General features: G+C 36.3%; 1 protein-coding gene across 2 annotated transcripts in view; it reads right to left on the bottom strand.

Moving 5' to 3' along the window:
- Positions 1–20,319, bottom strand: part of CACNA2D1 (calcium voltage-gated channel auxiliary subunit alpha2delta 1) — a 501,786-nt gene that overhangs the window by 172,120 nt on the left and 309,347 nt on the right. For both annotated transcript variants that reach the window (XM_059396947.1, XM_059396946.1), the window contains exon 6: positions 663–792. In XM_059396947.1, coding sequence (XP_059252930.1) covers positions 663–792 — 130 coding nt within the window. The remainder of the gene's footprint in view (positions 1–662; positions 793–20,319) is intronic.

The raw sequence follows: 20,319 nt of genomic DNA, 5'->3' as shown, positions 1-20,319 counted from the left end.
CAGGTACTCCTTATAAATAGGTTATCCTAGTCAGATTCTCAGGCTCTATGCCCACTAATATATCGGTTATCTCTGAGACTCTACTGACACAAGCTCCCTGCCCTCTATTTTCCTAAGTAACTTATTCCCCTCACTGAGGGAAGCCTTCTCAAGCAAGTCTTCCGCTCAGTGGTTCTCGACTTTTCATCTTTCCCCAACTTCACTGGAGTCCACAATGTTTTGAGATGCATGTATTTTTCAACTATATCCTAGGGTAAGACGGGATTTAAAACTGCATAGTCTAAAATGTATCACTCTCTCCGTTTATAGTTTGTATATGTGTATTTGTGTGTACTTGTGCTATGTAATTTTGATTTTTTTTAAAAAATCTATTAATTTTCAGTTTCGATGGCAATTGGGAAGTCAGAATTTTTTACTCATTAATAGGAGGACATCCCCAATGGATGCAGACTCTCCTACAAATATTCACATAGTGAGGCTATATGAACATAAACTACTTGTGAAAATCAGATTTCTTCTTTTATAGAGAGTTGACCACAGACTCTTCAATGACATGGAAACAAGACAGTATCCCATTTGTTCCTTTTTCTTCCCCAGTTTGGAGACAGAGAAGACAGACAACCGCATGGTATTCCAACAGCTGTTTAAATTTTATTACTTACAGCCCTCATAGATGTCCGTGGGAATATGGACTGCGGCATGCTGATAGGAGATCTGTCGTCCAAAATTAGCATCATCAATAAAAACAGGTTTTATCCTCTGGCTGCCTGGTTCACTCTCATTTTTTTCGGGCTGTATCCAAAAAGATAGACAATAAAAAGAATATTACAACTTGAGATAACAGTCTCATATTGCTGTCTTCATTTGACAAATGTGTGGTCTTCAAAAAACCATCTGCAAGAATATTTAAAAATACACGACCATGATGACCTCTAGACTTAATGTGGTACTTGTTTTACAATATTCAGAAATACCAGTAATTGTGTTTTACATCTGAAACCAACGTTATATATTAAATACATCAGAATAAAAAAAGAAACCACAATGAAAAAATATATAGTACCATGATGATATCAGATACACAAATTATATTCAGGACTCAGAATTAGTATTATCTTCATACTATTCACATTAAAATCTAACTTCTCTCCTCGTTTCTTCAATGCTAGAGTCACTGTGGATCCTCCTGAGGGGACCAGAGCTTTTTCATATGCAGCACTTACTACAAAGAACCTTACAGAACAGGACAAATTCCATTAAATAGAATCAAATTAAGATTATCCCCCAATATAAATTTCACTATGCTACTCAATTCTTACAATGCGGTTGAGGGTAATTCTTCATTTGACAACTTGTGGTAAACATGACTGCAAAAAGATAGCAATGAAGGATTATTTTATATCCTGTTCCCTTGATTTTTGCAGGCTTTCCAGTTGTACCAATTTTTGTTTTAAAAATAAAGTATATTAACAAAAAAAGATCTTTTGTAATTAAGCACAATTAAATCCTAACTGCAACCATTTTGTCTCCTGAGGTGGGGAGTCAGGTCCAATCAATAATGATTCAAGAAAAGCCCACAAAAGTTTAAGGTTGAGAATTCATTATCTACCTATTCAAACTAGGCTGTTGATACTGAACCACCTTATTGGCCTTCCCTCGCAGGAAACTGAGAATTCCATTCATTGATGCAAAATGCAGCTCTGTAACCTTTTTGTTGTTGTTGTTTTGGCTAATTACACTAATTTTTTTCCCCAGTTCAAATACAGCTGTTTTAAACCTGCCCCCCCTTTTTTTTAATTAACTGCGGTTTATATTTTCAACTCAGTGTTGGAGACTATTTTCAAATTCCAAAGGTAATCTCATCAAAACCAAACTGAAAAACAAATCACATTTGACTCCTTCTGGCAGCACATTACAGCGATACAAGTGATAAACAAGAGAAAAGACGTAACTGGACAACCAGAAAATTTCCCAAGACAGCTAGAAGACAGTGCCAACAACATAAAGTCATCAGGCTTACAACAAACTGTGTCCAGCTGTCCATACAGCCCTGAGCATGTAAATGACCAAGTAGCACATTAATATCCTGAGATATTAGGACACACATGTATATGTGTGTGTATGCTCATGTGTTTATTTTTTCCTAGGGAAACTGCAACATTGGAAATATTTCGACATTGATACGAACAATATGGCCTTAAATGAAAAACAAAAAACAAAAAAATCAGTGTCTTCCAAAGCTGAAAATCCAACCCACCATCAGGTAATGAAATCAATTTCATAGGTACTTATAAACCAAATTATCCTTTAAATGAAACATTAAACTTGGTTATGACCAAATTATTTAAGTGAAACATACTTTATTTAAAAAAAAAACAAAAACAAAACCTAAGACTTTGTCAGAGAGAGAGCACAAGCAGGGGAAGCAGCAGGCAGAAGAGGAAGCGGGCTCCCTGCTGAGAACGGAGCCTGCAGTGGGACTCGATCCCAGAACCCTGGGATCCTGACTTAGCTGAAAGCAGACATTTCACCAACTGAGCCACCCAGGAATCCCTAAGTGAAAACATATTTTAAAAATATTTAAAAAGTACACTCTGTATATTAAAATGAAGAGCTATTTTGTGAAGCTCGTTTCAGATAGGACTATATGTGTTTATATGTGCACATATTAGACCGTGATGCCAACTATAAAATTGGTCACAGACAAAAGTACTTGAAAACCAATCACTGGATTTTTTTCAAATGAAAGCCATAAATAATAGTTATCCACAAAGAAACTGAATATATAACCAAACAATAGTGTTTCAGGTCTAAAATTTGAAGCATAAATCATACTCTTTTCTAAAAGAAAGGGTGTGTGTGTGTGTGTGTAGCACTTGCAGAGTGTAAGAAAGGAGAGAGAAGAGTTATAAGGAAAATAGGAATCAGAGAGCGAAAGGAATTCTGAACCTAACACATCAGCCTTGATGGCAATGGTTATTTAATAAATAATGAAAATGGTAACTAGGATTCAGCTGTGGATTCAACCCTGGATTTTACCACATTGAAAAACTGACACTCCATTGTCTGTTCCTGAGCCCTAGTGACTTGAATAAGGAAAGGGGCACATTAAAACAAACAACTTTCATTAAGAAGATGAATGTAAAGAGGACACCAACTATGAATGATGTCCCCATTTATCGCAGCTGAAAATATTCTGAAAATTTCAACATTTTACAACAATGGTTTCTCGAAGTACGGGCCTTGGATAAGCAGCAGCAGGATCCACTGAAATTTTTAAATGTGGGCTCTCAGGCTCCAACCCCAAATCAACTCAGTCAGAAACACCCGGGGAAAGGCTGAGCGATCTGCAGGGCAACAAGGCCTCCAGGTGATGCACTACTCACGAACACTGGGGAGTCCACTGCTTAAAACTACCGGCAGTTGAAATCAGTCATGTTTGTATTCGGGACGACTCACGAAAAAATCTGGGTTGATCGCTACTTAGCATATTAACGAATATCTACTTTTTTAACGCTCCATGTATAACAGTTTTATGATTTGTGAACAGAAGCACGAAAATGGTAGTATGGTGAGGAGGATTTGTCAAAAGAGGTTTTCAGAAGAGAGTGGCATCTCAGGGGCTCAGTCATTTGAGCGTCCAACTCCTGGTTTCACTTCTGGCCATGATCTTAGATCAAGGCGCCCTTGCCCCCAACCCCCTCTGCTTGAGATTCTCAGTCCCCATCTCCCTCTAACCCTCCCCCTGCTCATGCCCGCTCTCCCTCGCGCATGCAGTCTCTCTAAAATATAAAAATCTTGGGGCTCCTGGGTGGCTCCGCGTGTTAAAGCCTCTGCCTTCGGCTCAGGTCATGGTCCTGGGGTCCTGGGATGGAGCCCCGCAGCGGGCTCTCTGCTTGGCAGGGAGCCTGCCTCCCCCTCTGTGCCTGCCTCTCTGCCTATTTGTGATCTCTGTCACATAAATAAATAAAATCTTTAAAAATAATAATAAAATAAAATAAAATATAAAAATCTTAAAAAAAAAGCTTGTTTCATAAGACAACAATCTTTCAAGATACTCTAGGGGCTAGTGCCATATTGATTTAGATTGGGGAAAGGCTATTCCAGTAAAAGAATAACAAAAAGCACATTGGAATATCAAAGGCTCTGAGATAGGCCTCACTCAAGATTTTAACCCAGCATTCTCAAGCCTATGTTAACCTGGGACCTTTTCCCCTCAAAATACCTCTTGCAAAGAATATACTTAAAAAATTCCGTAGAAAAGCCGAGTGGAAAGCATGCGGGCCAAAACATTTGGTTCTGCCCTCTTGCATTAATAACCTCTCCGTCTTGAGCTACTCGGCGTTCCGTGGCGTTCACTTTTCTGGCTTATAAATCAATGGTGTAAGGCCACAGGTGGTGTCTTTAGCCCATGGGCCCAATCAGAATCAGCTGGGGAACCTGAGGCCCCACTAATGATAACATGATCACAACAAAGAGGCTGTCTTTTGAAAGCATCTCTCAGTTGATCCCAATATTCTCTCCTATCTTACGTTAAGAACCCTCAACCTAAAAAATCTATAATTTTCAGTTCTGAAAAAAATTATAGTCCCGTTTCTATAATTTTAGAAAAGAACACATTACTTTTCTCTCTTTCCCAGAAATTCCATTTACATCTATTTCTAGCCAAATTTACTAGACATATATGAAGAGTAGGATCAGATGATAGATTAATAGACAAATAATGAAGTACATGTGCATATGAGGGTTAGGAATATGTGGACATTTGCAAGTATCTCATCCATTCAGTCACTTGAGACATATTTGTTGGCAGACTGGAGAAGGATTTATTGACATTATGTTTATAGAAATGCCATTTAATATCTAAACCTGGATACAAGTTAAATGTTCAACAATAGCAAACTGTCATACTTATGTGTTATTAAGTAATATAAAAGAGCAATTACATTGGGAATGCATATATAAACTGTTTGTTTAAAAATGACTTTAAGCATAAAAATGAAACATTAAGCAAAAAGAAGGAGGAAAAGGCCTATTATTTTCTTTAAGATTTTATTTATTGACTTGAGATAGAGAGTGAGCGAAAGATCACAAGTTGGGGAGGGGCAGAGCAAGAGGGAGAAGCAGGGCACTGGGCAGGAAACCCGACTCAGGGCTCGATCCCAAGACCTGAGCTAAAGACAGATGCATAATCCACTGACCCACCTAGGTGCCCCAAGACCTATTATTTTGAGAGAAAGACTGATATACAGAGAAATGAATGGATGAGTACAGAGCAAACGGTATAAGCACTCTGGTTGGTTTTGTAGTTATGAGATATAACTATATGTTTCATGTTTGTGTTTTCTTGTTTTTTCCAATATACAATGAAAATGTATTTGTAATAAAAAAACATTAATTTTTGTTTTGAGCCCTTTGCACTATCAAGTACTGTATGATTATCTTACAAAGATAAAAGTTGTTTATACTTTTATCTATCATACTTAAAAGTAAGTTTTAAATACATTTTATGGAGATCCTTACACTTTTAAATTACCACATAAAGAGTTTTAGGAATAACTTTTAAAAATGCAGTTTTCAAAAAAATTAAAAAATTATTAATGTCCTTCTCAACTTGTATAATCATGTGTCAGGATTAGTTTTAATGCACAGTTGATAAGTATATAAAGAAAAAATTATAATAATAAAAAATAATTTCATGACAATATTAGACTTTCTGATGTAACTCCTTTATTTTCTTAAACTTATGAAATTATTGTAACTTACTTATGATACCCTCATAAGTCATGTCTTTGCCTATCTTGATATATTATGGCATTATATTATATAATGTAAATACAGCAAATATTAGATACAAAAGCAAAAGTGAGAAAAGGAATTCAGAGAAAAGCCTCTGAACATACATTGTTTACTATGTTGACTATAAATTTCAAATAAATTCCCTTCCTGGAATTAAGATTTCCTATTAACAAGAATACACAGGAGAAAAATAAGCATATCTCTTACCAACACTTTTCCCCAAAAATATCTCTTTTGAATTCTCCAGACTACCCTACATTAAAAGGTACCTGGAAACTGAGTGTGTCTATTCTAAAATGGATTTGATTGCATTTATTAGAACACATAAGTGAAACATGAGAAGTATGTTTCTCATACTATTCATCTCAATATAATCTCAGTCATTAAATAATAGATTAGATCACTCAGAGACCAAAGTACAGGTCAGTGTTGGATGTGTAGGCCATTCAATTTTACAAGCAGCACATATTGGCAAATTTAATTTGGAAAATCAAAATGATAAGTCTATGGCAGATATAAGAGGCTCTGGCATATTTGATACACTTACCTCAAATGAAACATTCTTAGATTTAGCATTTATACTAAAATATTTATTTTTAATGTTGTGTTACCTTTATCGTGTTAAAACAAAACAATTCTGAGAGCAAAAGGTTTATAAATTAAAATTAAAATTATATTTTACCTAAATTGCAATACAAAGTGTCTTAACTAGTTTGTCACGATTCCAACTTCACATGCTCACCTAAAAACCCCGTTCACAATCATACTCTGGCTAAGTTTAACTCCCCTGCTTCTCCGTTATTTTTGTGCTCCAAAACACTGCAAGAAAGCTAGTTGACTCTGAGAAGGAATAGTTCACTAAGACTCCCTACAGAAGCATCACAATTGGCATTTCTATCGCCCAAGTGAAAACAGAGTTAAATGAACGAGTTCTTGTGTAATGACCCAAATTCTTTATAACTAGAGATTATACCCTGGTGTACAATTCTCCTTATAAAATTTCCACCTCTAAACACATTCTTTTCTTTTTTCACAACTATTTTATAGACATTATTTACAACAGAGATCTGTAACTTTGACAATGTAGCCATAACTGATTTAAGATTTTTAGTTTAGTTTAGTTTAGTTCTACTGGTATTTACAGTCTCACATAAAATCCTGGATATATAATACGCCTTTAGGCATGGCATTCATCATCCAATATAAATAATTACCATGTATATATTATATTTAAAATGCACTTTCTCAGTCACTAAATTTGAAATGTCCGGCATTTGGAATCAATTCCACAGATTAAAAAGCAAGTTTGCCTGTGTAACCACTAGTTCACCCTTGGTATCTAAGCATTCTGCAGTGCTCCATTAGTTAAGGCTGAGTCCCTGTTCTGACCTTACAGAGGAAAGCCTTCTTCTTCTTCTCCCTTTTTTTTTTTTTGAAAAAAAAAATATATATATATATATATATATATATATTTTATTTGAGGGAGAGAGAGCAAAGGGCCAGAAGGCAGAGGAGAGGGAGAGACAGAAGAGAATGTCAAGCAGATTCCCTGCTGAGCGTGGACCCCGACTCGGAGCTCGATCCCCCAACCCTGAGGTGATGACCTGAGCCAAAACCAAGAGTCGGATATTTAACCAACTTAGCCACCCAGATGCCCCCAAAGCCTCCTTTTTAGGTAAGTCATTTGCATCAATTAGAAATGGAGATTCATCAAAGCAGCTGCCAGCTGACCATGCCCAATTAATTAACAATGGATAGAGAGAGAAAGTTGCTAAGTGCCATCCAGACTTCATTATTCTGGTCGGGCTGTGAAGCCAGGCTGAACATTAAATGATGATCCAGGTGCTGTGGCAGGAAGAACATTGTTGCATCTCCCGAGTTAATTGGTTTGCGATGCTATTTTCACCTTGAGGTTGCTATGACTCAGGGATGCATCCAGCGAGTGACTGGTATTAAAACGGAAACATGAGTGGGAGGACACAGTCTAAATTACGCAGTAAAGACTTCAATAACACACTTGGATTTTGTTTGACCGAATCATAACACCAATAAGAATAAAAATTTTATATTATGAATTTAATAAATGGCCCTATTGTCCTTACAGAAATGTGTTAGTTTAGCTAATCATAATATGTTTCACAAAGAAAAAAGAGGTTTTGTTTAAATTCAGAGGATTTCCCCAGTTTTTCAGGTAATTAAAAAGTTATAATTCCTTAGATTTACCCTGAAAAACTATGGCATTAATTCCTCAGAGGCCATTTACTCAATGCAATAATAAAAGAATGCTTTAAAGTGAACATGAAAAGCAAATTTATAACATCAGTGGTCAAAGGAAAATTGAAGAAACAATTCTAGTTCTTAAAGATTAGATTCATTGTTAAGACTCCATGTATTTTCTATTACTAATTACCACATATAAAAAAGAAAGAAGAAACAGTCTGAAATAAGCAAATTTTGCGGGGGGTGGGTGGGGGACGGAAGACTAAGGAGCTGACACTGTGCAATAACAGAGACAGAAGTTAAAAAATACTGAAGTGGGTTCTAAAGACATATGTACATGTATGCGTATATGCATATATAAATACTGAAGTGGGTACTAGTATAGTATAAATACCAAAGTGGGTATATATGCATACATGTATGCATTTATGTATATATAAATACTGAAGGGGTGCTAAGGACATATATACATGTATGCATATATGTATACACATACATACATACATATAATTCTATTTTTGTCAACTATACATCAATTAAAAAATTGGTATACTCTTTTGTAAATAGGACAGCAAGTCAAATCTAGCATGAATGTGAAATAAAACACAGAAAACTGGACTAAATTAATTGAAAAAGAGAGATCAATCACTGCAATAACTTGTTTATTAAATCACATTTTAAAAGTCAAAATAGACATTCCTTAAGTAAAGTGTATTGAGGTTTCCTGCTGATGATGCTTACCATGATAACATTCAAAAAAGCTAAAAAATAGACTCTTAGAACATCCTCAAAATAAGATTGCAGGATGGATGAATGCATGGGAAAAACCACCTATGCCAGGACCTACCACCCAGGAAGAATGGAAGCCATTAGAATCTCCATACCGCCCCCCCCCCCCAAAAAAAGAATCTCCATACATGTAAGTGTGATCACAAGAAGGCTTGAGGGATGGTTTAAAACATGCCACTAGGAATATGAAATTTCTAAATCACCAGCATTAGAAAAGCACATCATACTATCATAGGTATGTATATTTAAATAATTAAAATTAAAAATATTAATATATTAAAATTAAGAATTAAAATATTTAAATAATTTAAATTTTTAAAATTTTATTTCAAATATAGTTGTTTGGGTTTTTTTTTATTTTTTATTTATTTATGTGACAGACAGAGATCACAAGCTGGCAGGCAGAGACGCAGGCAGGAGGAAGCAGGCTCCCTGCTGAGCAGAGAGTCTGATGTTGGACTCAATCCCAGGACCCTGGGATCATGACCTGAGCCGAAGGCAGAGGCTTCAACCAACTGGGCCACCTAGGCGCCCCTCAAATATAGTTGTTTAAACACATATATTTTATATACAAATACGTAAACTGAATTTTGGGAAATGGCTGATAGGCTATTTTTCTCTACTAAGGAATTATGAAACGATATCTCACATATGGAAAGAACTACGTGATTTTAGAAAATCTAGAAGTTCAATATATATATTCTTATATATATTATAGAAAGAAAACATTTACGTAAGGCCATTCTATTTCTTCAAAAAAAGCATATTTTTATATTATAAATATTAGAATAGACAAATATACTTTATAAAATATTGTCAGGGCAAAAGATGTTTAAAAAACTGCAAGGTACTAGGAGCCTGGGTGGCTCAGCAGTTAAGCGTGTGCCTTTGGCTCAGGTTGTGATCCCAGGGTTCTGGGATCGAGTCCCGCATCGGGCTCCCTGCTAGGCGGAAGGCCTGCATCTCCCTCTCCCACCCACCCTGCTTGTGTTCCCTCTCTCACTATGTCTCTCTCTGTCCACAACCCCCCCAAAAAATAGAATATTTTAAAAAAAAAAAAACCTGCAAGGTAGAATCAACTATTTTCCTTTAATATACAAGTAAAGACTGGCCAATGCCATATAACTAAGGTATAGTTCGAGAGCCCAGACTCCAGGTCTCCAACATCCCACACCAAACTTACAAGACACGAATAATGGTCTATGGCCTGCAAGACTCCATATGATGTATTTCCCACCTGACAACCCTTCCTGCTCTCCATATCCTTGATCATTATGTTCCTGCCACACTGCCCTGTTTTTTGGTCCTTCCACATATCATGCTCTTCTTGGTCCAGTCATCCTTGTACATCCCTTTGCCTGGATTGATTTTCCCTGCCCCCAACCCTAAGAAAATCTGTAGGCAAACTTGATATAAAACATTAGTTGGGCTTTAACTCCTCGATTTCACAGATTTGATTCCTTGTTACTTCCTTTTAAAGTGTTAATCAAGGCCATCATTTTGATAAGAACTTAAATAAAAATGAATGTTCCATGTGTCCAAAGTCTCCAAAAGAATTCACTGGAAGGCTGGACGAAGACATAGAATCTGCATTTATTTCAAGTAAATGAAATAAGAAAAAAATATTAATGTCTGCTAATACATACTGTATGGATTGAGATTAGCACTCCCCTCCACTGCCTTACTCATTGTTGTGACCTGGTCTCACATCGTCCGTCACACTCCAGGTAGCAAAAGGAGAAAGTGGAAACCCCTCACGCTGACGGGTTATGATGTCTTCTCACCAGACAGTCACTTTCAATGTAATATTCTATGCTTGAATGTAAATTTACATGTTATCGTCTCTGGTTTAACCTATTTAACATGGGCCAGTAATTTTAAAACATTTCCACAAATTAATAATGATGGAAGATGAAATTCAAGTCATGGAAGTCGCACTGAACACAAAGGTAATGACAAAGATGATGCTTCTATTTCCAGCACTGACTTGTTACAACAGAAAAACTGTGGTCCAGTTAGATTAGGCAGGTTAGTTAAAAAAGTCAATATTATCAAGAATATTATACATTTGGATCCATATTTACCACTGATAATAATGCCCCATGTTCATGTGGCCTGTTGAGATATTTCCCACAGTAATTAATTAATATATGAATATATGAATAACAATCATTATTAATATATGAATATATGAATAATAATCATTATTAAGCATCATTATGCCTTTACTTATGATTTTTAATGCCATATGCACATAAACCAATACTTTGTAAAGTCTCACCAAACTTGAAGTCTCTTTGAGACTTGTCAACATATTAGTACAGTAGCACATATACAGATTGTGTAAGTAAATATTCTTATAACAAGAGGTGCATTTAACTTTTAAATAATGCATGTGCAAACCAAAAACAAAGGTTGAAGATACCATTCAAAACAATCCAGTCCCCATCTTTGTTGACTCTACAAACTTTTACACAGGATAAGTATAAACTGCCCACATAACGACTTTTAAGACTTTGCCAAACGTAATCAATGTTCACTGAGTTCTAAATAAATGTACCATACATTACTTCTGAAAAGAAAGAACTGGGGGCACTGGGGTGGCTCAGTCAGTTAAGCATCTGACTCTTGATTTTAGCTCAGGTCATAATCTCAAGGTCATGGCATCGAGCCCCGCATCAGGCTCTGCACTGGAAATAGAGCCTGCTTAGGATTCTCTCTCTCTCCCTCTTCCTCTGCCCCTCCACCTGCTATCTCTCTCTACCTCTCCCTAAAAATGAACAAATGAATGAATGATCTCTGAAAAGAACTGGTTATGAAATCTAAAAGAAAAGTTTATAGGCCACTACTCCAACCAACTTAGAACCAATGTTCAAACTATCTGTACAAAAGGAGTATATGCCTAAGAGCACAAAGCGTTAGAAAACTGTCCAAAGATACTGAAAAAATCTTGAAAGCTTCCAAGACCAAAAGGCAGAATTCCTAGAAGAAATAGAAACTGATCTAATCTTCCTTTTCACTAGTTTTATGTTTTTTTCCCCCAGTGAATCTTAATGTGACTGTATTTCACACAGTAGAGCATGCATAGTTTTAAGGTATCCATAGTAAATATCACTGGGGAGAACAGATCAGATCAGTACAGATTTATGATGTGAAGTCTAACAACCTTTTCAATCACCGAGATTTTACCCACTGCAAATCACCATAAACTAATGACTGTCAATGATGAAGCCGACTAGATAAAATATAAGCCAACTCATTAAATATGGACAGACTAAGGAAAAGATATGATAAATTAAAATTGTATATCAAAACTCTCAAAAAAATTTAAACTTAAGCCTTGACTTAAGCTGCATCTCGAGGCCCTCTCCTATCCCCCACAGGTGCCCAGGGTATAGACAGGTGGCACAGAATAGGGACACGCGACTCTCGATGTGGATCATACCAACGGCATGACATTCAATTCCCTGCGTGATCAAGTATCATGTGTTTGAGACTGGGCAAGCCCTTGAGCTCATTAAACTGTACTTGTCTTATCTGAAAATTATTAAAATAATAGTATGTGCCAGAATGGATTAGTGTAGCCTTTAAAAGGTCCATTGTATATAAAGCATTTACTGCCAAGGATAGAATAAGTATATACATGTTGAGAATTGTTAATAATCCAAATATGTACTATCTAAAACATGTAAACCATTTATTTTAGACTCATGCACAAAGCAATTCTGATTAGACCAACTACTATAAGGAAGCAATTAATATTCTATTTCTGTGTCCTCACTTATGTGAGGAATCAATGTCAGTCATTAACAGAGCCTGAAAATAAAGGTTGCATATTATAAGAGAGCGTTAAAAAAAAAAGTTAGAAAAGAAACCTAGACTTTGATTGTTTCTTGAATAATTAGAATGATTTGCTTGCTCTTCGATGCATACCTCTGCTAGCTCATTCTTGAATCGCATTTATTTCTCTAAAATAAAATAAAATCATGAAAGATTGGGCTTTTAAAAAGACATTTAAATAGGGCATTATGTTGGAATTAATTTTAATGTGGACAAGATTCTGCTAAGAAAATAAATAGCAACATAAATATGCAAGGGAATTCAGGAGACTAGCCAAATGTCGCAGACAGGTCAAATTTTTAACATGATCAATACAATAAAATGTAGCAAATAAATCAACTCAATTTATCGACATGGGAACTCTGGGTTGAACTCATTTCATCTGGATTTTAGTCAGAAACATAGATCTTGGAATTAGGTTAATAAGGGTTTGTAATGATCTGCTTTTTTTTTTGCTTGCTCTGGGAATTAAGAAAATAGTGCAGCTTGCTGGCACAACTCAAGCCTTCTGGGGAATCTGCTTCACTAACCTCCAGGGAATTTAAGGATTTGTTGGGACAGATGTCTCTAAAACCTAAACTAAGAACCTCGATCAGTTTCAAATTGAAGGAGAACTTGAACGTGAAATTTCATTTAAAAATGTTTCATTAGTAGCATTTTCTTTTTTTTTTTTTTGACATTAAATTTTTCTTTCAAATCTGGTTATACAAAGTCTACAATGGTACAAAGAAAAATTGCTGCGTTGTGTTCATATTTTGAAAGTGTTTTTTGAGGATTCTACTCAGATTTTTATTTTGTTATGCATTGCCGTAACTTTTTTACACAAAGGAAGGATTTTATTCATACTGATAAAAAGGAAAATAGCTCAGTCTAATACCCCTTCATTATTGTTAACAAATACACACATACAAACAGGTTCCACTTGGGGTTAAAATCACATCAAAGAAATCTTAAATTTATTACAATCATATTAATAATTACTGTTTTTTTAAATGATACTCCTTAACATTCCTGGATTGCTTACTGTAAGGAAGGAACATTCTACATGCTTTATATATATTCACTAATTTTCACAGTAACTGTGTGAGGTAGGTATTACTATAACCTTTATTTCACAGACGAGAGTAAAACACACAGAGATTATGTGACTGCCAATAACACTGCCTGGGTGGATCAGATGATTAGGCATTTGCCTTAGGCTTGGGTCATGAGCTCTGGTCCTGGGATGGAGCCCCATATTGGGCTCCCAGCTCAGTGGGGAGCCTTATTCTCTCTCTCCCTCTCCCTCTCCCCATGCTTGTGCTCCCTCTCCCTCTCTCAAATGAATAAATAAAATCCTTAAAAAAAAAAAAAGGAAAGAAAGAAAGAAAGTAAGTAAAGAAAAAAGAAAATGGGAGATCTGGGATTCAAATCCAGGCAGTGGCACTCCAGAAAGCAATCTTTTAACCATCACACTCTACTACCTCCTCACACAACAATGTGTATAGTGATCACACATGTGTGCCTTGTTATCACTTAAAGGGAAAACCAAGTTGCACAGAGAAGTAAATAGGAATGAAACAGCATATATCTAATTTATCTTAAAATATCTAAATAATTAATAGATGAAGCAATTATGGAGATACTATATTATTCTGTCTCCTACATATTTAAGACATTTTTTCATGGTAAAAAGTTAAAAAAAAGGGCGCCTGGGTGGCTCAGTGGGTTAAAGCCTCTGCCTCAGGCTCAGGTCATGATCCTAGGGTTCTGGGATCCAGCCCCGTGTCGGGCTCTCTGCTCAGCAGGGAGCCTGCTTTTCCCTCTCTCTCTCTCCCTGCCTTTGTGCCTACTTGTGATCTCTGTCAAATAAATAAATAAAATCTTAAAAAAAAAAAAAAAGTTAAAAAAAGAAACTTACATGGAAATTACCCATTTTAATGCTATCACCTCTTTGGAAATGAAATTCAACAACTATTATTTATTCTAATTATGTGCAGAATCAGACAGAACTTTAGTTTGATGGAGTAAATACAAAAAGCCTGATACCATGTGTCATCGCAGAGATTCTTAATAATTTAGCTTAGCAGATCTGCCCAGACTTGGAACCCAAAATCCTGATTCTTATGGCACTTGTAGCAATTAAAAACAAATATTCTAACTCTGCTTATCCCCAAATTGAATCAGTGTTGAACAGAAGGAAAACTACATTGTCTATTTTGATGTTATTCTTAGCCCCCATGACTGTTTTAGGGGCCAAGAGAGGGAGGGGCAGACAAGGAAACAGTGTCCATGACAAGGCCAGCTTTGCCATTACCCTCTTAACTTGTTTCCACCCAACCTCGAAACGAAGTAAACATTTTCATTTCTACCACACTTGCCAGAGATTTCCTAGTTACTCTGCAAGTAGAGCACCACTTTAAAAAGTAAACATGTCCTGGGACACCTGGGTGGCTCAGTCAGTTATGCATCTGGCTTTAGCTCATGTCCTGATCCTGGGGTCCTCAGATCAAGCCCCAGATCAGGCTCCCTGCTCAGCAGGAAGCCTGTTTCTCCCTCTCCCTCTGCCCTTCTGCCCCGCTTGAGTTCTCTCACTGTTTCTCAAATAAACAAACAAATCTTAAAAAAAAAAAATAAATAAAAGCAAACATGTCCTTATAAATAAGTAAGTAATGTGGGGATTGAAACACATCAGCACCTACTCAATTTAAGAGGCATTATCTCAACCATTACTCCAAACTATTACTAATACTAGAGAAAAAGTGAATAAGATCCTTATCTCAAGTTGCTACAATGTAATAGATTATCCCTGTATACAAATACTATAGTGTAAAGCATTGGGCCATCAAACCAGATAGGTCTAACTGCTTGTTTAAGAACACCCCAAGGAAGGAAATACCATTTGCTTGCTACCTAGAAGAACCAAGGAAGGCTTCCAAAGAAAGTAGTACTTGGATTATTTTTTTTTTAATATTTTATTTATTTATGTGACAGAAAGAGATCACAAGTAGGCAGAGAGGCAGGCAGAGAGAGACCGAGAGGCAGGCTCCCTGCTGAGCAGAGAGGCTGATGTGGGGCTCGATCCCAGGACCCTAAGATCATGATCTGAGCTGAAGGCAGAGGCTTTAACCCACTGCGCCACCCAGGCACCCTTGAATTGGTTTTTAAAGAATACTTCGTATCTGATTAGAAAAATGGTTGAACGTCATGATTATATAATTAGAGGAGAGACTCCGTTAATATTAGTTAGCACATGGGACACAGGAATGGTTTTCTTAAGTTTCCAGTAAGAATGTGTTTATTACATTCTCCACGGAACTGTGGCTCACCAAATAATTTAGCCCAGTTACACCTGCACCTTTAAGTTTCAATTGGAGAATTTGTTTAAATAACTATAGTCATAACGTTTTATCATACTATGCAATCCAAAGGAACATTAATTTTACTCTTTATTTCAGCAACTGCTTCAGCTAAATCTGGCTGTCACTGAGTATTTATTTTTATACCCATAAGGTGAATATAAATACCACTGATATAAATATAAGAGTACAGAAATTGTAAAATGCCCCTGAGGAATTGTCTCGTATCACGGCCATTGTAAAGCTTATAACCCCATAGCTCCCCGAAAATTGACTAATTCAGATGCAGCCAACTGAAAGGTTATATTCCAAAGGAATAATTGATCACCTCTGAATGCTTGTTTTACCTTTAAGTGAGGCCATGTATCATCATTATAAGGAACAAAATCAATAGACTACACTTGAATAGATCATTCTGTATATTCAAATCCTAAGTGGTGATAGACCAGCATAATAAACATGGAAGAATAGCAGGAAACCGGAGATTCCAAATTTAATCTGGAATCCAACATACACTAAATTTATGGCCTTCTTTGTATAATTTCTTTCTATTAGGAAAGCCACTCCTTGTTCATTTCCAGCTATTCATATTTGACACTCCCTACCCCGCCCACACCTTCCCTTACAGGTTGGTGTGTCAAGGATGCTCTCCTGTACATTTTTATTTTTTATGTTGTGTAGACAGGTGAAACAGGCTGAGAGTGAAACAATAGAGTAATGGCAAACTGGACAATGTCTCACATTCCAAATCACGCAGGCTCCTTTTGATTTTAACACTGCACCAGCCCACCGAAATACCGTATCCATAATTGAATCTTTGGCTACACCTGAAACTTCACACTGCTGAGCAAATGTCAGCCACCTGTTTTCGAAGTCCACTCAGAAGCTAAGCATAAACATAGTCTAGGCCAAATTCAATTTTTAGCTGCCTATCAGAAATCTCCTCTGGTCTATCCTTGAGCAAGTTTTTGGTATAAACGTTCTTGTCTTCTGAGCATTTTAGCTAAATCCTTTAAAAATCTTTGCTAAAAAATCTTCCTAAATCCAGTGTCCAATCTAATGTCAACATATTCTCTCCTCTAACGAAAGAAATACTGTAGCCATTCAAATCTACAATTAAATACGGATTTCTTTGGATGCCTGAATGCTTTCTCCCGTTAAAGCTTTATTATCTCTAATCCATATGCTTTGACTTGCTCTTTGAGAACACCTGATCTGCAGTTTACCTCACTGCATATTGTTCTCCTCCATATGTTCTCTTTCCTCCCATAACTTTTTTTAACCTTTTTGACATCCTGTCTCTTCTTTGCATCACTGATGGGTAGGTAATCAGGCACTGGCAAATTTGTTAGTTCTTCCAATGGAATTGTTATTTTAGCAGTATTGATTCTGATGATTTTACTGCAGTCTACTTGTCACACAGATCACTGGGTCTTTCTTTGGAGACACTAAGCATACATTTAGTGTTGCTTTCAGTGACGTACGTGAAATAATCCCCTCAAAAGAAAAATGTCTTTAACCCGGGTCTTTAATACTTCAGTACTTCTACTGTACTGTTACTGATCTTTTCACGTATTCCTCCACTAACGGGTTTCTATTCGATTAGTATTAAATGAGGAAAGACCTTTCTTGTCTCTGGATGAGGAAACAGTAAAATGGTACAGATTTCTTTCCAAGCATTTGTTCCTGCTTCTGTCCTATTTGTAACCTGAAGGCAAAGAATGATATAGAATGGATGCTACGGTTTCTGGTCAACGGGAAGCATGTGCAAAGGGCAAATGTCTTCTTCGGGGTCTTTTGATTGCAATCCTTGAGATTACAGAAACTCACGCGGGTCTGGGCTGAAACTGAGGGCGGCGGTGAAAGGGCATCCTTAAAAATGAGACCACGTGTGGAGCGCGGAGAGGGAAGAGCAATGCTGTGACTCTGAATCCTTCCGCCAGTTTGTATTTGTGTCACATGAAGCTGCTGTTGGAACTTTGACTCACTGACTTATTCGGGGAAGGAAAAAAAAAAAAAAAACTCACTGAGGGATTACAGTGTGCTGGTTATCGTAAGACCTACATCACCTGCCGTGAGCACCCGGGAGCTTGCCCTCCAGGAAGTTATACTCTAGGGAAGGACCCCAAGGGAATAGTTTATAAAGACTGGTTGTGCCTCCAAGGAGAAACTGCCATTTCTTTGCAAAATTCATGATAGCTTAGGAAAGAACCAGTAAGCTCTCATCAGTGTCTTAAATATCAAACAAAGGCAATAATAACTGATATGTAGATTTGGGGAATCAAAAAAGAATTAGGATATAACATTTTAGAAACATGTACATATTAATAATGCATAATATATTAAAGGTACATAGATAATTTAGAAGCATAAAATAAAAGGTGATACCATTTCAAAAGCCCTTAAATAAATAGTTGAGAATAATGTCTAAAATCAAACAATCGTCATGGACATGGAAATGAAATGATTGATGTGAAAGGCAGAAAATAGGGAAAATGACCACTATCCCACTAGGCACGATGATAGAAAGACGAATCCTCTCCTACTAATGCAGAAATGTGGAAAAGTTAAAAATCATAATCATAGGCTCAGGATTTACAATCTTTCAGTCTCCTTCAGGAGGCATAACATTTAAAACAGAAACTTTATTTAGCTCTCAAACATTTATACTATCATTCGAACAATGAGGACAAATTAATTGAAAATGTTATCTCAGTATTTACTATTCCAATTAGTTCTTTTGTTCATTAGAGATTAGCGCTGATGTGTGAGATAGAACTCCCATTCTGTAATTTCCAATCACCAATTTTTAATAAAGGATGTGGCTTCATGGAATTGAGCAATAAAAATACCATACACAATTAAATCAGTATAGAATAAATCTAGGACAAAGAACTGTGATGGCAAGCCATTTTGAACCAAAACAATGTGATGGCATTAGGATTTGTGAACTTTTGATATATGAAATATCAAACACTACATGTATGAAATTATGAGTATAGGAGCCAATTAAATCCACCTTCATTGGAAAACTTTTGGTAAGGTTTATAAATTTCATCATCCGTGTAAGTCCAACTTCATCCATGAGATAAGCAACGATCTTCAAAAAAATATGTAACTACTTAAAAGTCTAAAGTAGATTATCAAGGTGCAACTTTTACTTACATTTATTAACTTTCTTTCATTGTAAGAAAATAAGTACTTCCACTGTAAAAAATATTTTGATCGTAGTGATCAAAACACATGCATTAGGGAAACTGAATAATACTCAATACATAGCATATAATTTTATATACATTTACTGTAAAAAAGAATTTTTTCCTCAGTTCCAAGTTGAAGGATTTGACTATAGTTAAATGATAGAAGCCACTCAGATAAGTGAGTAGAATTTTGGAATTAGCTTCAAAATGTCAAGAAGAGCAAATGACAGTTCAGTTCATAAGCTGCTAATTATTTTGCAATTAGTATTTTCTTTGGTCTCTCTTTAGTAACAGAACCCTCTATTTTGTTTGGGTACATGCCTACGTTGGGGATGAGGATTATATTCCACATTTGTGATATACACCGGCGAGGCTGGGCCCTAACCTGTGCACAGGGGAGGCAGATAAAAGTGATGTCCACAATTTCCAAACATACCCTCGCCTCCTTCCTGTTCTCTGGAATGTAAAAATCACTGTGTACATTGGAGCACCCATCTTGGATCCCAACATGAAAAAGCTATACTGAGGAGGGGTGAAAACTTGAAAGAAGGACCCCGGGACCAAGAAGATTGAGAGTCACTCCAATAGGCCTTATATGAGTACATGAGAATGCGTACATGAGACAGGAAGAAACTTTTGTCTTTTTGTAGTCCCTTTTAATTTAGGTCTCTCTCTAAGAGCCAAACCAATATACCAGTCATTAAATGTGGTTCATTTTTATTCAATGTCTAAGGGTTTACAAGAGCAACAGTATTATCATAGCTAAAGTACTTTAATCTTCCCCAATAAAAAGTTTTAGTGTGATATAAATTACCTTCCAGTTCTTAATAAGCTCTCAAAAGATGTACGTGAAATAGTAAAATTTCCCAGCAATTTTGACCCCGAGAGCAGTATTCCAAGAATATTCTGAACTGCAATGAAATGTGTAGATCACCTCATCACCTGGAGCATGTCTTAGGTGAGAGGCAAACAGTCCCAATTTTAATGAGCTTTCATGCCCTACGAGTGAGTACAATTTTAAGGGTGAAACAGAGCATGAACCAAAGTCTCCGATTCCTATCCTGGCCCTCTTCCTACTATGCAATATTCTCTGTAAATCATTCTGGCACTGTTCTTATTTATATATAAAGAAG

Source organism: Mustela nigripes, chromosome 4 (assembly GCF_022355385.1).
Source record: "Mustela nigripes isolate SB6536 chromosome 4, MUSNIG.SB6536, whole genome shotgun sequence".
Taxonomy (NCBI): Eukaryota; Metazoa; Chordata; class Mammalia; order Carnivora; family Mustelidae; genus Mustela; species Mustela nigripes.
This window is presented reverse-complemented; position numbering and strand designations above follow the sequence as displayed.